General features: G+C 36.1%; 1 protein-coding gene across 1 annotated transcript in view; it reads right to left on the bottom strand.

Annotated features, from left to right (window-relative positions):
* Window positions 1-20,757, bottom strand: part of PAX5 (paired box 5) — a 328,473-nt gene extending 307,716 nt beyond the window's left edge. The window contains 2 exon segments of the mRNA XM_053700643.1: window positions 14,017-14,182; window positions 20,712-20,757. Of these exon segments, the coding sequence (XP_053556618.1) occupies window positions 14,017-14,182; window positions 20,712-20,757 (212 nt within the window).
* Between the last annotated feature and the right edge of the window lie 287 nt (window positions 20,758-21,044).

Here is a 21,044-nt window from a genome sequence, read left to right as displayed (position 1 = left end):
TATATATATATATTTATATCTTACCGTTCATTTAATTGTTTATATGCATTCTGGATTAAAACAATAAATACTTTTAAATGTATTCTGGACTGAAAAACATTTTTAATGTTTTAATTCCCCTTTTATGTTTAACAAATGTACCAGCATGGACACTGGAGAAAATGTTTTAAAAGATTATCCCCAATATGGACATACATTTTCAAAAAAAAGGTTTGACAGCATTATAAACACTGCATCATATTTTAATGATTTTAAAAAACCAAGCATTATCAAATTAACTGTCCATGCCTCAAATTAAATGTCCATTTAAATGCATGTTTATGGTGAAAAAAGGTATTTTAAGTCTCAATATTTGCTGTACATTTTTTCTTACGCTGATTTTACAAATGTGGAGACAAAATGAAAACAATAAAGGTAGCTCAGATAATGTTTATAAAATTGGCTTCATTGCATTCCATCTTCTTCTAAATCCTTCTTCTAAATCACTGGATTTCAAATATAAATTCACTGGGGTTTTTTTTACATTATGGAGCCAACCCGAACATCTCACTTGATATACTAGTAACAGTGACAAAGGTATTAATAAAACAATGATACTGGGCTGCATATTATGGCAGCATACTGATAGATACATCTCAGTGAATAATAGCCTTACTATATACATTAACTGTTTATGTTATGTCCGTCAGGTTGGCAATGCATCCATTATGTATAGATGTAGATTGCATCATCTCCTGTGCAGCACCTCACAGTCAGCTTCATATTATCAAACAAACTGCCCATTGCTCATTCTAACCATGATCCAGAAATCACATAACACTCACAGAACCTGACAAACGAACTATGGAGGTTCAGGAATCCAGCTTGCAACAAGGGCCTTGCCAGGCCAGCATCACCAAGCAACCAGCTATTTGGTGCCAATAGTTCAGTTCCTTAAAGGCTTTTAAAAGGACATTATACACTCATTTTTTCTTTGCATAAATGTTTTGTAGATGATCTATTTATATAGCCCATAAATTTTTTTTTCTTTTAAATGTATAGTTTTGCTTATTTTTAAATAACATTGCTCTGATTTTGAGACTCCTAACCAAGCCCCAAAGTTTTATGAGAATACCGTCAGCTACCTTCTTCAGCTTGCTCCTGTTTGTGTAAAGGGTCTTTTCATATGCAAAAGAAGGGGGAGGGGGGGTGTCTTATTTCTAGAGATGGGCGAATGTTTCTAAAAGTTCAAAATTTAAAACAAATTGTTATACATTCGTTCAAATTGAATTTCGAATGTTTATATGTTTATATAACATTCTAACATTCTATTTTTGAATTTTCGTTTTCAAATTTTTCAATAAAATTCGAAAATATTTGTTAGAATAATAGAATGTTTAGTTATGTATTCATTCAATTTCGAAATGTAATATTCGAATTTGAATGTGACATTCAAATTCGAAATAGTATTTCTAGTCTACAACTGTGTTTAATAAATGTAATATTCGAATTCGAATGCTACATTCGAATGTCACATTCGAATTTGAAATAGTATTTCTAGTCTAATACTGTGTTTTAAATGTAATATTCGAATTCGAATGTCACATTAGAATTCAAAATAGTATTTCTAGTCTAATACTGTGTTATTTAAATGTAATATTCGAATTTGAATCTGACATTCAAATTCAAAATAGTATTTCTAGTTTACAACTGTGTTTAATAAATGTGATATTCGATTTGAATGTTATATTCGATTCAAATGTGACATTCGAATTCGAAATAGTATTTCTAGTCTACAATTGTGTTTTATAAATGTAATATTCGAATTCGAAAGAGACATTCGAAAACTGTAAATAACATTCGAAAATCGAATTTTTAAGAATATTCATTCTTATCAACATTCTATTATGTAAATCGAATTTCTACAATAATATTCGTTCTAACATTCGAATTCGAATATAAACACATTCGCCCATCCCTACTTATTTCCCACTTGCAGTTGGGTTTCCAGCTACCTTTTCAACAGAGCTAAACTGAGAGCTTCTAAGTAAGTTTTTAAACAGTTTTATACTGGATTTTTATATCAGTATCTGTGCAGCTTATTCTTTATAGTAGTGTCTATTACATGCAGTTATATGAAAATGAGTGTATACTGTCCCTTTAACCTCTTTTTTCACATAATATATCATATACTGTGGCACATACCACCAGCTTACATCATCAAAATAAAGTAGACTGTAAACTAACTAACTATGGATCTAATTAGAGGGACAGTGTATTGTAAAATTGTTTTTCTTATAATCTGTTTCAAATAACTTGTTATACCAGGTGCAGAGTAAAAATGTATGCAAAATGTATTCTTTTGGTTCATTGTTGTATATGAAATAGCTTGTTTTGCTATTTGAAAGCACAACCAATTAAAAAGGGTTGAACTTGCAGGAAAATCAGATCTCCTTATTTTATAACGTTTTCTGTATACACAAATGCTTCATTGTATTATCTCTGTCTGTTTACCAAAGCCCAGTAGTTAGAGAGAATAATTAGCTATTTGTAAAAACCGTAATACATTCCAACAGGTAAAATAGATCTCTGTGAACAAATAAAACAAAACTTTAGGGTACACTATCCCTTTAACTTTTGATAGAATGAAGCAAAAGTGGCTAAAATAATACACAATTGTGCACATTCACTAGGCTTGACAGTGACAGTGACACATGCCACTATTGCACATAGTTTTCCACCAACTGACCTATTATTTCACAGGACAATGTAACTTTGTTTTATTACTTTTTCTAAGTGATTAAGAGGATAATGTGGCTTCTATAAAACCTTCCCATGGAGAAACCACTCTGGCTGCAACTTGTGGAAGATAACGCAGAGCACTATCTTTTTTATTAGACCAATAGATGCCAGGCTGTTGAAATCTATGATGGTTAAAAGGCAATGCAGGCTACAGCCATGTCTGATTGTAATCCCATCAAGATACCAGCAGGAACAACTTTCTATGAGCTTGGATGAAAACCTTGCATAGTCTGCAGCTAGGGTTGCCATCTAGCTGGTACTTTACATACATAACTAGTATTTTTAAGGTTCAAGTCAATGTAAATAGTAAAGAACAAAGATTTAGCAAGAACCGGATAGACAGCGAAAACCTGTTCACCCAGCATCACGGCCAGTGGGCAACAATACACTGCTCACATTTAACATTGAACAAGCTGCTGCTTGTGCAATACTGCCCCCTGTATGCTTGCGGCCTATCATGAACGATCAGGGGCTGTCAAGCACCCTGGTTGGACTTGTAAGGGGTGATTGCAAACCACCAACTCAGAGGTGGCGTAAAGTTTATGAAGCAGCGGTCTGATGATCGCTGCCTCTCAATTATCTGCACCAAAGCTCCCTAAAGCTGTATCACGCAGTTTTATAAATCTCCCATAAATATAGAAACAAAGGTAAAACATCTAAGTACAGGGGACTCTGATTTAAAATAAATTATTTTGTAAAGTTATGCTTTTTTAATTGTTTGTGCTTATTAGTGAGGTGCTATTTAAAAAAAAAAAAAAAAAAAAAAAAAAAAAGGCAAATCTACTTGTAACAAATGTGAGCTATCTAGTGTTTACATTCCTTATAAGGATAATGGAAGTGACTGTATCAAGGCACACATTTCAGTCATTAGTAATCATGAATTTAATGATACAATTATTCCTCTGTATTATCCATTGGACTCATTTTCAAGAAAAGCCATTGGTAGGATTTGGTCCTTTGGCATCCCAGGACACAGAGGGACTGGGATGAATTGACTATATTACATCCTTACAGTATGGCTTTACCTTTCCTTATCTTCTTTAATTATCACCATTTACCAACTTCATTCCTGTATTACCCTACAATATTCTTAAAGGGACAGTCTACAATAGAATTTGTATTGTTTTAAAAGATAGATAATCCCTTTATTACCCATTCCCCAGTTTTGTATAACTAACACATTTAGATTAATACACTTTTTACCTCTGCGATTACCTTCTATCTAAACATCTTCTGATAGACCCCTGATCACATGACTTTTTATTTATTATCTATTGACTTGTATTTTGGACACTTAATTCTGTGCTGTACCGACTCTTAAAGGGACACTGAACCCACATTTTTTCTTCTGTGATTCAGATAGAGCATGAAATTTTAAGCAACTTTCTAATTTACTCCTATTATCAATTTTTCTTCATTCTCTTGGAATCTTTATTTGAAATGCAAGAATGTAAGTTTAGATGCCGGCCCATTTTTGGTGAACAACCTAGGTTGTCCTTGCTGATTGGTGGATAAATTCATCCACCAATCAAAAAATGCTGTCCAGAGTTCTGAACCAAGAAAAAGCTTAGATGCCTTTTTTTTATATAAAGATAGCAAGAGAACAAAAAAACATTGATAATAGGAGTAAATTAGAAAGTTGCTTAAAATTGCATGCTCTATCTGAATCCCGAAAAAAAAAATTGGGTTCAGTGTCCCTTTAAATAACTCCACAGATGTGAACACAATGCTATCTATATGAACTAGCAATCTCCTGTTGTAAAAAGCAAATAAAAAAGTATGTGATAAGAGGCTGTCTGTAGTGGCTTAGAAACAGGCAGAAATGTAGAGGTTTAAATGTTATAAAGTATATTAATATAACAATGCTGGTTGTGCAAAGCTGTGAAATGGGTAGTAAAGGCATTATCTATCTTTTTAAACAATAACAATTTTAGTGTAGACTGTCCCTTTAAATGTAGTATCCAACGACATCTTTAGAGCTCACCCTGGCCTGTTCATTGTTTTCAGATTATAGAACATGCTATTCTTTATTCATATTTATCATTTCAGCTATATGGGATCTGGCATCACTTTATTAACACATAATTGATCAAATATTATTATTATTATTATTATTATTATTATTATTATTATTATTATTATTACTATTGTTGCAGTACTGCACTGTATTGTATTTTGTCATTTTCATTACTCATGACTTTTCTCAGATATATTTACTATGTTTTTAATTTGTATTCTTTACGTAGATCATTGTTACTTGTCTTCTTTCATTCACTCTTTTCTTTCTTTCTGATTTCTAGCCCTTTTTTATTTACTCAATTCCCTAATTAGAGAAAAAAAGAAATTTTTCAACTCAAATAGTTTTAAATCTTTACACAACTATAAATATGTATATAACTTTAGTTTTATCAGAATAAGATATTATTTGGATTATGTTCAAATACATTTAGGGCCAGATATCTAGTGGAGTGGTATTTTGCGTGTATTTGAGCGTTAAAACCGCTAGAAGTACGTTTTTTGCGCTCAGAGATTTGTGTTCTTATTACGAGTTGAAAGTAAAATTTTGCACTCTCGCATTCGCAAAGTGTCAGTAACAAAGAGACTTTGAGAAGTCATGAGCGCAACATCGCATTCCCCCATAAACTGAATGGAGCCAAAAATGTTTGGGGGAAAAACTCACAAGTCGTGCAAACACAATCACTGTTATTTAAAAGCACAAGATAAGAAGATAATCCTATAATATAAAAGGCCAAGTGTGTTTGTCCGAATCTGTCATGCGCAGTAGAGACAGCAGAGGACAAACACACCTGGCCTTAGAGTCTACCAGATCTGCTGCGGCACGGTGAGGGTGGGCGGGAGTGGCATGGCCGGTTGTGAGTGGGCGTAATTGGGCGTGACGGTCGTGGTCGGGCGTGGCTGGGTGGGTACGGGCACGGTTGCTCGCAAGAGAGAGAGAGGGGGGAAGGAGATAGAAAGAGAGGGGGAGAGAGCAAAAGAGATGGGAAAGAGCTAAAGAGGTGGTAAGAGAGAGCAAAAGAGAGGGGAAAGAGCAAAAAAGAGGGGGAGAGAGCAAAATAGATGGGAAAGAGCAATAGAGAGGGGAAAGAGCAAAAGATTGGGAAGAGAAAGGGGGAGGGAAAGAGCAAAAGAAAGGGGGAGAGATAAAATAAGAGGGGGAAGAGAGAGAGCAAAAGAGAGGGGAGAGAGACAGAGCAAAAGAGAGGGGGGAGAAAGAAAAAGAGAGGGATGGAGAGAGAGAGCAAAAGAGAGGGGAGAGAGATAGAGCAAAAGAGAGGGGGAGAGAGCACAAAAGAGAGGGGGAGAGAGCACAAAAGAGAGGGGGAGAGAGAGAGCGCAAAAGAGAGGGGAGAGAGAGAGAGTGCAAAAGAGAGGGGTTAGAGAGAGCACAAAAGAGAGGGGGAGAGAGTGCAAAAGAGAGGGGGAGAGAGAGTGCAAAAGAGAAGGGAGAGAGAGAACACAGAAGACAGAGGAGAGAGAGAGCGCAAAAGAGAGGGGGTGAGAGCAAAATGGAGAGGGGGAGAGAGAGAGCAAAAGAGAGGGGGAGAGAGAAAGCAAAAGAGAGGGGAGAGAGCAAAAGAGAGGGGGTAGAGAGAGCAAAAGAGAGGTGGAGCGAGAGAGCGCAAAAGAGAGGGGGAGAGAGCACAAGAGAGAGGGGAGAGAGAGAGCGCAAAAGAGAGGGGGGAGAGAGAGCGCAAAAGAGAGGGGGGAGAGAGAGCACAAAAGAGAGGGGGAGAGTGCGCAAAAGAGAGGGGGAGAGAGCTCAAAAGAGAGGGGGAGAGAGTGCAAAAGAGAGGGGAGAGAGAGAGAGCAAAAGAGAGGGGGAGAGAGATAGCACAAAAGAGAGGGGAGAGAGAGCAAAAAAGAGGGGGAGAGGGAGCAAAAGAGAGAGGGAGAGGGAGCAAAAGAGAGGGGAAAGAGCAAAAGAGAGGGGAGAGAGAGCAAAAGAGAGGGGGAGAGAGCAATGGGGAAGGGGTAGAGAGCAAAAGAGTGGGGGAGAGAGACCAAAGAGAGGTGGAGCTAGAGAGTGCAAAAAATAGGGGGAGAGAGAGTGTCAGGGTGCCAGGAATCAGACTGAGACGAGAAGTGCAAAAATAATCACACCTTTATTAATAGCAAAAAATAATAAAAAGTCCACAAGTCAAATAACAAGCCAGGAGTCAAAACCAGAGCTGGTAGTCAGACGAGCCGAGTCAGGAGCCAAAGCGAATAGTCAGACGAGCCCAAATCAGGAACAAGGAAAACAGCAGAGTCAGGAACAAGCCAGGGATCAGGAACCAGGAAGGACGTCAGGCAGCCAAGTAATACACAGGAACTCTCACAAACAGGTCTGAGAAAATGCAAAGGCAAAGCATACTGAGCAGAGGCCCTTTAAATAATAAGTGATGACATCACAATTCTGAGACTGCATCCTGTCTCATATAGATGATGCACACCAGTCTGGCCATAAAAGGAAGTGCAGGAAATGAGCAGCATCCCCCACAATGCACCATAGTCAGGAAGAGAGGTGAGTAAAATGGCTGCCAGCAGTACATGGCAAACACAACAGGGAAAAAACCCTGACAATACCCTCCCCTCAACGACCCCTCCCCCGCAGGAGGACAAAAGGCTTATTGGGGAAACTGGCATGGAAGGCACGGAGGAGGGCGGGAGCATGAACATCAGAGGAGGGAACCCAAGAACACTCCTCCGGACCATAGCCCCTCCAGTGAACCAAATACTGTACATGGCCCCTGGACATACGAGAGTCAATAATGCTGCTGACCTCATACTCCTCATGGTTGTCAACAAAGATAGGACGGGGACGAGGCAACATAGTGGTAAACCGATTACAAACCAATGGTTTCAAGAGGGAGATATGAAAAACATTGGAGATGCGCATAGCAGAAGGAAGGTCAAGAGCGTAGGCCACAGGATTAACCCGTCAGAGTATTCGAAAAGGACCAACATAACGGGGAGGAAATTTATTGGAAGGCACACGAAGGTTCAAGTTGCAGGAGGACAGCCAAACTCTCTCACCAACCTGGTAGGAAGGTGCGGGCAGACGCCTACGATCAGCCTGGTACTTTTGGCGCTGCATAGAACGATGAAGGCAATCCTGAATCTGCACCCACGTGGAACGGAGTTGCCGGAGATGCTCCTCCAAAGCCGGAATACCCTGAGACATGAATGAATCGGGCAACAAGGATGGTTAAAACCCATAATTCGCCATGAACGGGGATAACTTGGAGGAAGCATTAATAGCACTATTACGAGCAAACTCTGCCCTAGGTAACAGTTCAGACCAATTATTGTGGTGATCTGAGACATAGAAATGGAGGAACTGTTCCAGAGCTTGATTAGACTGTTCCGCAGCCCTATTGGATTGAGAGTGATATGCAGAGGAGAAGGAAAGCTGGATCCCCATTTGAGCACAAAAGGAACGCCAAAATCTGGAGACAAACTGGATACCCCGGTCCGACACTATCTCCTTGGGTAACCCATGTAAATGGAAGACCTCCCGGGCAAAAATTGAAGCAAGCTCCTGAGCGGTAGGCAGCTTCATCAAGGGAATGCAATGTGACATTTTAGAAAAACGGTCAACCACCATAAGGATAACAGTATTGCCATTGTAAACAGGGAGCTCGACAATGAAGTCCATGGAAAAATGTGTCCAAGGATGCTCACCATTAGCAATAGGTTGAAAAAGACCCACAGGAAGACGTTGAGGAGTCTTATTCTGTGCACAAACTGAGCAGGAGGCAACATACGCAGCAACATCAGAACGAAGACCTGGCCACCAGAATTATCGAGTGACAGACCAAATCATTTTGTTCTTGCCTGGGTGACCTGCAGCTTTAGGATAGTGGTAAGTGTGCAAAAGTTTAGTTTGAAGATTCTCAGGAACAAAACACTTACCACTAGGTTTCTCAGGAGGTGCATTGGTTTGTGCAGCCAGGATCTCCTCCCCCAAGGGAGAAGTCAAATTAGTACGTATGGTAGCCAAAATATGGTCAGGAGCTATAACAGGAGTAGGTACAGACTCCTCCTTGGACAGAGGCGAAAATTGTCGAGAGAGGGCATCAGCCCTAACATTCTTACTACCAGGCAGGTAGGAGACCACATAATTAAACCGAGACAAAAATAGCGCCCATCTGGCCTGTCGGGGCGACAAATGTTTTGCTTCAGATAGATAAGTTAAATTCTTCTGATCAGTAAGAATGAGCACTGGCACGCTAGTACCCTCGAGAAGATGCCTCCATTCCTTAAGTGCCAAAATTATGGCCAGTAATTCCCTGTCGCCAATTTCATAATTGCACTCAGCTGGAGACAATTTCTTAGAGAAGAAACCACATGGATGCAAGGAACCGTCAGGCGTAGGACGTTGAGACAAGAGGGCACCTACTCCAGTCTCAGATGCATCGACCTCAAGAACAAAAGGCAGGACAGGGTTAGGATGAGCCAGAACTGGAGTGGCAGCAAAGGCAGTCTTAAGACTATCAAAGGCCTTAATGGCAGTATGTGACCAATGGAGTGGATCATTCTCTTTACGGGTCATGTCTGTGATAGGTTTGACCAAGGAAAAAAATTTTTTAATAAACTTTCTATAGTAATTGGCGAACCCCAAAAAATGTTGAATAGACCGAAGACCAACTAGGCGAGGCCACTGCAGAACTGCAGATAACTTGTCAGGATCTATGGAGAACCCTGCAATGGAGATAACATAACCTAGGAAGGTTACTTGAGTCTGATGGAACTCACATTTCTCGAGTTTACAAAACAGGCCATTCTCACATAGTCTCTGAAGAACCCGTGTAACATCAGAATGATGAGCCTCAAGTGCGGGTGAGTGTATGAGGATGTCGTCCAAGTACACCACAACACACTGTTCCAACATATCTTGTAGGACATCATTAATAAATTCCTGAAAAACAGCAGGAGCATTACATAGGCCAAAGAGCATTACAAGATACTCATAATGGCCGCTCCTGGTGTTAAATGCTGTTTTCCATTCGTGGCCCTCCTTAATCCTAACGAGATTGTACGCTCCTCACAAATCAAGTTTAGTAAAGACCGTAGCACCCTTGAGGCGGTCAAAGAGTTCCGTAATAAGCAGAATAGGGTAAGCATTCTTAATGGTAAGACGATTAAGACAACTATAATCGATACATGGTCTTTACTCGCCACCCTTTTTCTTCACAAAGAAGAAGCCAGCCCCTGCAGGAGATGATCCCCCGCGACAGAGCATTGGCAACATACTCCTCCATAGCACAATTCTCTGCAACAAACAGAGGGTACACCCAGCCCTGAGGAGGAATGGCTCCGGGTTGTAGGTCTATGGTACAATCATAAGACCGGAGAGGAGGCAACATACCGGCACGCACCTTGTCAAACATGTCTAGGAACTCTTGGTACTCCTCTGGCAATGGAGATTCTGAAGAAGTGCACAAGACTTTAACTGGTTTCCAAAGACAAGTGGAAATACATTGCGGGGACCACGACAAAATTTCGGACCTGCGCCATTCGAGACTGGGATTGTGCTTTTGGAGCCAGGGCTAACCCAGAACAACCGGAAAATGCGGAGAGTTTATCACCTGGAACTGGAGGGTTTCAAAATAGAAAGCCCCAACAGCCATGGACAATGGAGCAGTTTTGTGAGTAACGAGTGTGGGCTGAAGGGGCCTGCAATCAATGGCCTCAATAGCAAGCGGAACGGACCGAGGCAAAACAGGAATGGAGTGCTTTGATACAAAAGCACTGTCAATGAAATAGCCCGCAGCACCGGAGTCAACAAGAGCCTGAGTGACTATGGAGGAGTCCACCCAGGAAAGGACAACTGTGACCAAAGGTTTCTCCTTAAGTGGTTCCGGGGACGAGGATAAATCACCCAAGGTCTGCCCCCAACAGGACCTTAGGTGTGAGCGTTTCCCGGCCATGTAGGACAAGACTTCAAAAGGTGGCCCTGTAACCCACAATAGAGGCAGAGCCCCTCCCTCCTCCTAAAGGCCCTCTCCACCGCGGAGAGAGGCGGGAATCCCAGCTGCATTGGCTCAGCAGTACCTGGTGACTCAGGACCAGGAAGCATGGGAGGAGAGGGAGGCATGGGTGGGAATGAACACGTAGGTCCATTGAAACAAGCGCTCCTTGAAAGAGGGCCTCTCTCTGAGTCTAATGCCAATTAGGATAAAAAAAGACACCAATGCCTTGAGATCCTCTGGTAAATCTCTGGCAGCAACTTCGTCTTTAATCGGATCAGAGAAGCCCATGAAAGAAGGCGGCAACAAGGGCTTCATTGTTCCAACCTACCTCTGCGGCAAGCGTACAGAACTCAATAGCATACTGAGCAACAGATCTTGTACCTTGCTGAATGGACATGAGTCATTTAGCAGCAGAGGAGGAGTGAGCCGGAACATCAAATACCCTTCGAAAGGAGGCCACAAATTCAGGGTAATTTGAAATCACAGGTTTATTTGTCTCCCACAAGGGATTAGCCCAGGCAAGAGCTGTGTCAGAGAGTAACAAGATGAGAAATCCCACCTTAGCTCTGTCAGAGGGAAACGCCTGAGGTAACATCTCAAAGTAAATGCCCACCTGGTTCAAAAACCCTCTGCACTGAATAAGATTGCCTCCATATTGCTGAGGTAGAGGTGCAGAACCGGACATGCTCCTGGTAGGCATAGGTGCAGCAGCGGAAACAGGAGAAGCCATAACTTGCGGGACACTTTGGTCCAAATGTGCAGTGCGAGTAGCAGGGTTTGCAGTGCTAGTGCAAATTGATCCAAGCGGCGATCCTGTCCATCCATCCTGGAAATGATGGCAGGTAAAGGTGGATTATTAGCACCATCAGGATTCATGGCCTTTGCGTAATGTCAGGGTACCAGGAATCAGACTGAGACGAGAAGTGCAAAAATAATCACACCTTTATTAATAGCAAAAAATAATAAAAAGTCCACAAGTCAAATAACAAGCCAGGAGTCAAAACTAGAGCTGGTAGTCAGACGAGCCGAGTCAGGAGCCAAAGCGAATAGTCAGACGAGCCGCAATCAGGAACAAGCAAAACAGCAGAGTCAGGAACAAGCCAGGGATCAGGAACCAGGAAGGACGTCAGGCAGCCAGGTAATACACAGGAACTCTCACAAACAGGTCTGAGACAACGCAAAGGCAAAGCATACTGAACAGAGGCCCTTTAAATAATAAGTGATGACATCACAATTCTGAGACTGCATCCTGTCTCATATGGATGATGCACACCAGTCTGGCCATAAAAGGAAGTGCAGGAAATGAGCAGCATCCCCCACAATGCACCATAGTCAGGAAGAGAGGTGAGTAAAATGGCTGCCAGCAGCACATGGCAAACACAACAGGGAAAAAACCCTGACAGAGAGGGGGAGAGAGAGCAAAAGAGAGGGGAGGGAGAGAGAGAGAGAGCAAGGGGTGGAACCGATGTACTAAAAAATACATATATGATGTTTTTTTGCAAAAAAAATAATTATATATATATATATATATATATATATATATATATATATATATATATACATGATTATATAAAGGTATAGATATATACAGATATATATTACTATTTTATAATACATAAAACATATTCTGTTATGTGCAGAACAATGGAATGTATATTATTTACAGTAAATACATAGTTAAAACCTATATTAAATATGAAAATTGCATAAATATGATTTTCCATGTTTTCACCTACTTGACTTCATGGGGCTCCAATGCACACACACACATATATATATATATATATATATATATATATATATATATATATATATATATATATATATATATATATATATATATATATATATATATAGATAGATATATATATCTTTCGACATGTATATGTATGTATCTCTATGTTAAAGCCCTTTGCCTGCCTTTTTTTCTAACAGCACAGACCTCATATCTGTGCACCCATATAATTTGTTGTGCAATATTGTTTTTAATATTTTTTATTAGTGTTATTATAAGTGTAATTGTGCTTTTAAATGTAATTTTTATGTGTTTTTTTAAATTTTTTGACTCATGAAACCAGAGCTCTGAGGTTGCGGTAATCATTCTAGCGTAAATCACAATTACTTTCAACTTGTAATACAAGCGGCATTTAACTTGCACGCAAACCCGACATCACTCTCACACAGACGATAGTGTGCCACTCAAAATCTAGCCCATAATGTTTTAGGCAAAATAAAATGTTAAAAAAAATAATATAATCATAATTTTAAAAAGTATTTGAGATTTTTTTTTAGAATTTAAATTATTTTCTAACACACAAAAATGGCTTAAATAGGACAATAAAGCTTTAACTTTGGATATATTTTAGGACAATAAAGCTTTAACTTTAGATGTATTTCAGTTTGTTTAATATGTATTTAATGTCCCTTTAAATTATATAAAATCAAAGATACCATGGGCACTCAAGAAAATTATTTAAGAAAATTATTGTCTATGTTAGCATACAACTTATTAAAAAAAATGTTTGCCATTATTGCTTTAGAGAATTTTCATTATAAAAATAACAATTTTAATTTATTTATTTATTTTAAACAACCTGATAAAGACGCTTCTTAAAAAGGCTTTATTTATGTTGGGTAAATTATCAAATATTTTAAATGTAACCAATATCTTCTATTTTCAACATATACAGCAAGAAACTAATAACATAAATCTAAAGCATATAAAATAACTGTTTGATGCTTTTATCATAAAAAGATACAGGATATATTATATAATAATAACTTAGCTATTATCATAAATAAATAGCCTTATATTCTGACCACTGTTTGATTGGATACTTCATGTAGTTTACCTATACCTGTTATTCTCTGGTGAATGATAAATTTGTATTAATGTATACCACGCTGACAGGACCTATTTTATCTGCCCCTAAAATGACTGCCACCACACTGAATTTTTATGCCAACATACATATGCTCTCATACATAAAAACATTAAAAAAATCTTTAAAATTATATCTAAAATGTATGTTGTTTTACATAAAATCTTAAATTAAAATATACTTTATAAAAGGTTGATCACTCATAACAATAGTTTATAGTGATAATTTGTATTAAACGTAGGCCCAATGCACTGCTATATTATAAATTAGTGATTTATTTAAATATAAACAACATATTTGTTGATAAAATACTACTATATGTAGGTTTCAATTCTCAAACATATTTAAGAAGCAATCCAGAAAATACATTTCATCACCTGCCAAGAATTTTGCTGACACATCCATGGCTGACCCGTAGCTGCCGGGAGATGTCACACGGTCTTACACCTTGATGAGCAAGTTCTACAATTCTTTGCCGGACTACATCAGGAAGGGGTCGACCATTCACAAAAACACCGCCTAGTTGATTTACTCCTCCATGTCCTGCAATACATGAAAACGGAAATAAAAGAACAAGCATAAGTCTCTATAATTTAGAATATTTAAAATTATTTAGCTGTATTTTAAGAAAATTATTAAGTACAGAATGTTCATGCAATTTAGAACAATCATATAGAAATGTAATTTCAGACTGTATTTGAGATGCTATACAGAATTAAAGAATTAAAAATATTTCACAGTATCTATCTATCATCTGTATGTATATCTGTTTATCCATCTACATAGATAGACAAATATATAGCTTTTATGAAATTAATATAATATTAGGAACCATTGCAAGACTGTAAACAAAAAAATGGAGACTGACAACCAGGATCCTGTGACTGTACAACTGTTGTAATTATTTGTTTTCACTATTTACTATTTGTGCCATTTAACTCACTGTTAACACAGATTGGTCAGAAAAAAAGAGATGCTATTCATATTATGTAAACATTAGGATTTAGATATAAGTACCAATCTAATGTTTAAAGCAGTATATTTTTATTATGAAGACAATCAAATATTTTTAGCCATAGACAAGAACATATATTTTTATATCTTTATTCAGGTAATTGCATTTATATTACAATAGTTAAAAAAACAATCAAAAAAGCATTATATATCAAATAAATGAGCCACAAGTAAATTATAGTATTAGAGAGAGGACCTTGTCCCATGAGTCTAACTGTCTAGGCAAGATGACACAGAAGGAGCTGAAGTGCATTAATTAAAATGCAAGTCAAGGAGGTCAAATACATCTGAGGTCAAGTACCTCTGAAGACAGTTGTGTTGGCATGAATAATTACACAAGATACTTATTTTATGAGGTGAAGCATTTACAGGGCTTAAAACAGTTAGAGGGGAAGTGTTTACAGAATATTTGGTAGAAGTGATTTCTGTTGAAAGAAATATATGCAAAGGTTCAAATGATTAAGGGTATGAGGGAAATTGAAGCAAAATGGTATTATGAAGAGACACTCTTATGGATGAGCCAATGACCTCGGAAGTGGATTAGTCAGTTTAGGTCACTTATTTATGCAAAAAAAATATTGTTTCCTTACTTAGAAGCATAATTACTCTCAATCCATATATAATGAAGTACTTATACTAAACTTGTTATGCTATAGAAATGTTTACATATCCATAGAAACAAAGTGTTGCGGCTGCTTACGAAAGCTAAGTTGTCTGTTGGAAATGTTTAATTAGCCACTGTCAAAAGAGTTAAGATGATGTGTAAAAATAATCTAGTTCACATTACTTTGCCGTGTATATTTGGCCTCTGGCATTGTCATTTTTTAAGTAAAAGTTGAAAGGAATATAAATGAGCACAATTGCCATTGTTATAAAACACAGGTTTCTAATACCATTATATTTTTCATAGAAGATTTCATTGACAAACTCCATCCAAGTTACATAAAGCTCTCCATTATTTCTGAATTCCTACAGGTTCATAGAGGCTTATACCTTTTGGCTCATGTTTTGTCCTAAGTCAACATATTGTGTTTTGTTATTGATTTATCTGTATAAAAGTACCAGTTGCACCAGTTCTTTATCCTCTTTTTCACAACTTTCCTTGGTTAATGACTCAACACTGTAAACTCACAAAAAGCATAAGTCTGTATTTTCTAAACCTTACTGGTACATATAAATGTGTGTAAAGAATTATAAAAGATATTTGAAAAATGATTATGTATGCAAGTGCAATAAGATAAATGTGTTGGGGATGTGTGTTTTTTTATATGTACAACTGTTTGTTTTAAAGGATCAGGATAACAAACAACAGCAACAAAATCCTATAAATGCTAACTTAGATGTGATAGACACAGGGTAAGCATATTGCCCCAGAATTGCTTCACCTTTGCTTTGAAACACTTACTCCTAAGAATTATGTTCACTTTCTGAGATGCTTCAGTAGCAAAGATAGATTTAGCAAGGTGAAAAAGTCAGTGAAATGGTAAAATGATTTTATACCATATCACAGTAGTTTGGTGCCTTAGTCTGTATAGAGCATATTACTGAAGATAAGGGATTTGCATTACCTCAATGTTAACTTTGTATTGCAGCTGCATGAATAAAAACCCTCTATGGGCAATCTCAAATTGAATGAGTGTCTTGCACCAATGAATAGCTTTTATATTAGCAATGTCTGGAAATTAGAAATGTTTAAAATAATACATCATTCGGCCATAAATATATTACTTGTATTTGTTAATTAACTGAGATAATTTAAATATAATATATTTGTTTTCCAGCTAACCCAGAGCATAACTTGCACTAGTATTTAAAAGGAAAAAAATATAGAAATATTAATTAGTTGTTTTTAACACTTGGACATCCTTAATAAATGCGTTTTGGGCCTAATTTAGCATCCATGAGACTAGAATTCTTTTTTAATTTTTTCTTTTCAATAACAAACATTAACTTTAGTAGATCATATAAAGTGATATTTATGGCCTTTCAAAAGGGTCTTAAGAAAAAAGATAATCCATCTATAAATTGCTTATGGTGGACACCATTTCCTAACTGCTTTCAAAAATTCATTCAGGTACAATTTTGTAATCATTCTATGAATGGGTCAAATATTTAAAAAAAAAATCATAAATGCTAACAGAGTTTTTTGTTTTTGTTTTTGTTTTTTTCTTAGACTTAACTGCAAGCACGTTATATTAGTTTTACATTCAATTGAGTAAAATGTTGATTGATTTGTGCCAAACTTATTTAGGTTATTATTGACTTGATTTATAAACAGAATGTTTAATCTCATTTAAAATATCCCCATATTTTAACATTTTATTTGGTTCAATACAAGATGAACTGTGTATCAGGATAATGCAGAAACATGCAAAGTGGTACATGCTCTTGCAGTATGCAACATATATGAAATTAGCTGGTTTTAAGTGAGAACATATACATATAACCACATACTGTATATTGAGAAGTCTGCATAAATCAATAGACACTGTGCATGACATAATGCTAATATTGCATTCCCTCTATTGTGGTAATATATCTTAAGTGAAGAAATGGAACCAAGGTGGATCAAAAAGATGAACCATATTTAGAAATGCTAAATTGTCAAAATTATCATTAAAACCATGTCCTTAATAAATCTGTTATGTTTAATTATAGTTTTACTCTATTTTACAATCCTAAGACTTTGACACAAACTACCAATCATAATGTGCCAAAAACACAATCAATAACACAAAGGAAATGTTATTGTTTTGTCTTGGTAGACATACTGGACAAACTTGGTAGACATACTGGACAAAAGCTATGTAAAAAAAAAAATGTGTCAGAGCCAGCAAATATGAAAGGCTCTTGGTACCTACAGAATTTATCTTTTATGTGAAATATGAAGAGTGATTTATGGTATAGTTCCAAATTTAGAGATGTGGTAAAATATTAACAAATTCACTTCTGTATGCGCACAGTACATCCATTAAAGAGAGTTAGAACTTAATTCAAGTGTTTTGTTTCATAAAGATATTTTCACAAATCCATTAAATCAAGAGTTCTTAACAATGATGACATTATGGCACTGGTGGTGTCCAAAATGGTTTTAAATAATTAACTATACATGAATTTAGGATTTGTAAACCCAGTAGGAAAAATGCTGGAAGTTAACATACATAGAGGCAGAAACGTCAAACACAAACGGTACTTTTTATGAAAGAAGTTTTTATATAATGCAATGCATACTTAAAATAGTGTAGCACAAGTTTAGAAAATACAAGATCCAAAGAAAATTATAATTGTAAAACTCGTTGAATAATTCTCCACCTCAATCTTTCCCAGTAGTCAATTTAATATTTTGTGCATTAAAATAAAATATTTTGTGTAACAGTGCGAAAACAGAGTTCAAATTTGTGTACCCCCAGATGACTGCCTCTAAATATGAAAAAAAATGCAGTTCCATACAGTAATGACTCTAACAGTTTAGAATATTAAAAACTAAAATACTAAACAAGTAAAAGTTCTGTCAGATTTTGTCTGTACAGTATTTTTTTTTCTTGTGTACATAAACACAATTTAGACAGGATAATGATGCAGACAACTTAATAGATTGTTTTCTTACTCCCTAACTATCCATTTCTCATAGGTCCTATCGTCTTGCCCTAACTCTCTATAGAAAATGATATAGTGTTTATGTAACAGCCGCTAACAGCTAAGCACGGCTATATAAGAGAGAAGCTAAAGCACCAGTGAGGCCTAGGTGTGGAGATCATGTAAATAAAGTGAAGGTCCAATTGTTACTAGCGGTAGCTTTTGCCATCTTTAAACACTGGTTTGCTTCACTCATTGACAAACCTATTCATGGCTAAGATTATGATTTACATTAAAAAGCAGGCTTTGACAAATTACAGTAATAATAATATACATTACTCTCATGCATTTTATTTTGTTTTGTTTTTGTATAAGGGTGTATTTTGTATAAAGTTGTATTATGTTGCCTAAACGGGTTAACAGTTAGTGCTACAAAATGCCTAGGCCATAATCCTTTTTTTAACAGTTTTAGTTTAAGTAAACAGAGACTCTCTCTAAATAGTTTGCAAAGTGGTGCATAAATATTGTATATTATCCATGAAAGAAAGAAATATCATGCACTGCGATGAAAATTGTTTTGCACAATAAATTACATGCAATTTCATGCTCTTTATTCTTCATTTGTAAAATATTGAAGTTTTATGAGCCAGATTCTCCCAGGTGAGAAAATTAGGACCAAATAATTTGTTAAATAGATTGGCGGATCTCATTGAATGATTAGAATAACAATAAATCTCTATTACATCCCCCCCAAAAAGTTAAAATTGAAGCTCAAATTATGTCATGGGCCTTCAATTACTTGAACTTTTATATCCAAGAAATATGCAAATTAATGGTACTTAGTCTCATACAAAATTTAAATACTATATATTTAATTGAAATATATTTATGAGTTGGATAGAAAAAATGAGCACTTATACTAAGCATAAACAATATTCTCAGGTTGGAAACATATTTAAACAACTAGATTTATAATGTTAAAATGTATATAAGCAGAAGCAATGGGTAATGACGGCTATAAAATGTATTTAGTAAAAGTTATTAAATCAAACATATCAGGAAAAGGTCATCTGGAAAATAATAATTTCTCTTTTTCTTGAAATTTCCTGAACGAATCTCAAATAAATTGCAAATCTTAAAGAATTTTTAGTTTATCGAAGCAAAGCAAAGACAAGAACAAATGCTCTGTAATGCATTTGTCAACTCTTTCTGCTGGTTTTATTAATATAACTTTAAAATATTTGTAAATCACCCTTCAATAGAGAATGTTAGAAAATTATTTTCTTTAGCCTTTTTTGGATCAAAGCTGAAATGTATGACTAGGGTCAGATGTTTCTGTCATTCAGAGGAAGAACTGTGTAAAATTTTGGGTCTAAACTATTCTACAGTATGAAGTCAGATATTCTCCAGGAAACCTATTTCTTTTGTGTATAGCACAAGTGAGCTCAAACAGACTGCATCTCCAGTGGGACCATCTAATTGAAATGTGCACCTCTGAAAATGTTTGATGAGCCTACAAAAACAGAATCATAATAAAAATGCAAATTATTATTTTTTAGGTAACATATTCTTTTTTTTTGTTTTACAGCCCATGTCCCAACTCTTTCAGCTGACTAGACTTAAAAAAATAATATATATATATATATATATATATATATATATATATATATATATATATATATATATATATATATATATATATATATATATATATTAGCTAGTATTGGATCTCACCACAAGTTTGTACCTTTGTGAATATCAGACCTTAATGATTTGCTCACATTGTATTATCTTTACAACTGGTTAATTATAGAACAATAAAGTGTAATTTGGGCTACCAAGTGACATGCACCTTTGTTAGAAGAAAATCATTAATAATGATTTGTCTTAATCTACAGTTGTTTATATACATCTTACACTGTTCATTTCCACTTAGCCCAACCTACTTTATAAACGTTGTGCTCAGATGTGTTTTTAAGACCCAGTGATAAAGAAAATGGTGGATATTTGACTTTAAAGGGACATAGCTATTATTGTTTTCTTTGTTTCATCTAAACAGGGCATTTTAATATGTATTAACATTCATATTTTTATGCATCTTCATATGCTAAAAAATAAACATTTTTTATTCTTATGCTCGTGGGACATATCACCAATAGAACTGTGGGAGTGTTTAATATCAGCCAGTGAGCTTTTATCCCATGGACCAGCTGTGTACAGATATCATATTCTATTTAGTATCATAAGCAAAATAAACAATTTTAACTAAACCTTTTTAATGCAAAAATATAAATGTTTAACTTGTTTAAATAGAACTCTTTCACATGCACAATAGAAAAGTGTTGAGTTTAATATCTAATAAAAAATGATTGCACAATGCATGACACATGTAAAATAATGCTAATTAGAGGTACAATAAAATATTAAGATACTCAAATATTCAAATTAATAGAGGAGAAAGGCTCTGCTCATGAGGCCCAACAATATATAGCTTTAAAGGGGCAGTCTAGTCCACAATAAACTTTCATAATTCAGATAGGGCATGTAATTTTAAACAATTTTCTAATTTACTTTTATCACTAATTTTGCTTTGTTCTTTTGGTATTGTTAGTTGAAAGCTTAACCTAGGAGGTTCATATGATAATTTCTTAGCCCTTGAAGGCCACCTCTTTTCAGCATGCATTTTAACCGTTGTTCACCACTAGAGGGTGTTAGTTCATGTGTTTCATATAGATAACACTGTGCTCATGCATGTGAAGTTACCTGGGAGCCAGCACTGATTGGCTAAACTGCAAGTCTGTCAAAAGAACTGAAA

Source organism: Bombina bombina, chromosome 2 (assembly GCF_027579735.1).
Source record: "Bombina bombina isolate aBomBom1 chromosome 2, aBomBom1.pri, whole genome shotgun sequence".
In the NCBI taxonomy this organism is placed as follows: domain Eukaryota; kingdom Metazoa; phylum Chordata; class Amphibia; order Anura; family Bombinatoridae; genus Bombina; species Bombina bombina.
The sequence above is the reverse complement of the archived record's forward strand: the minus strand, read 5'-3'. Positions and strand labels throughout refer to the sequence as shown.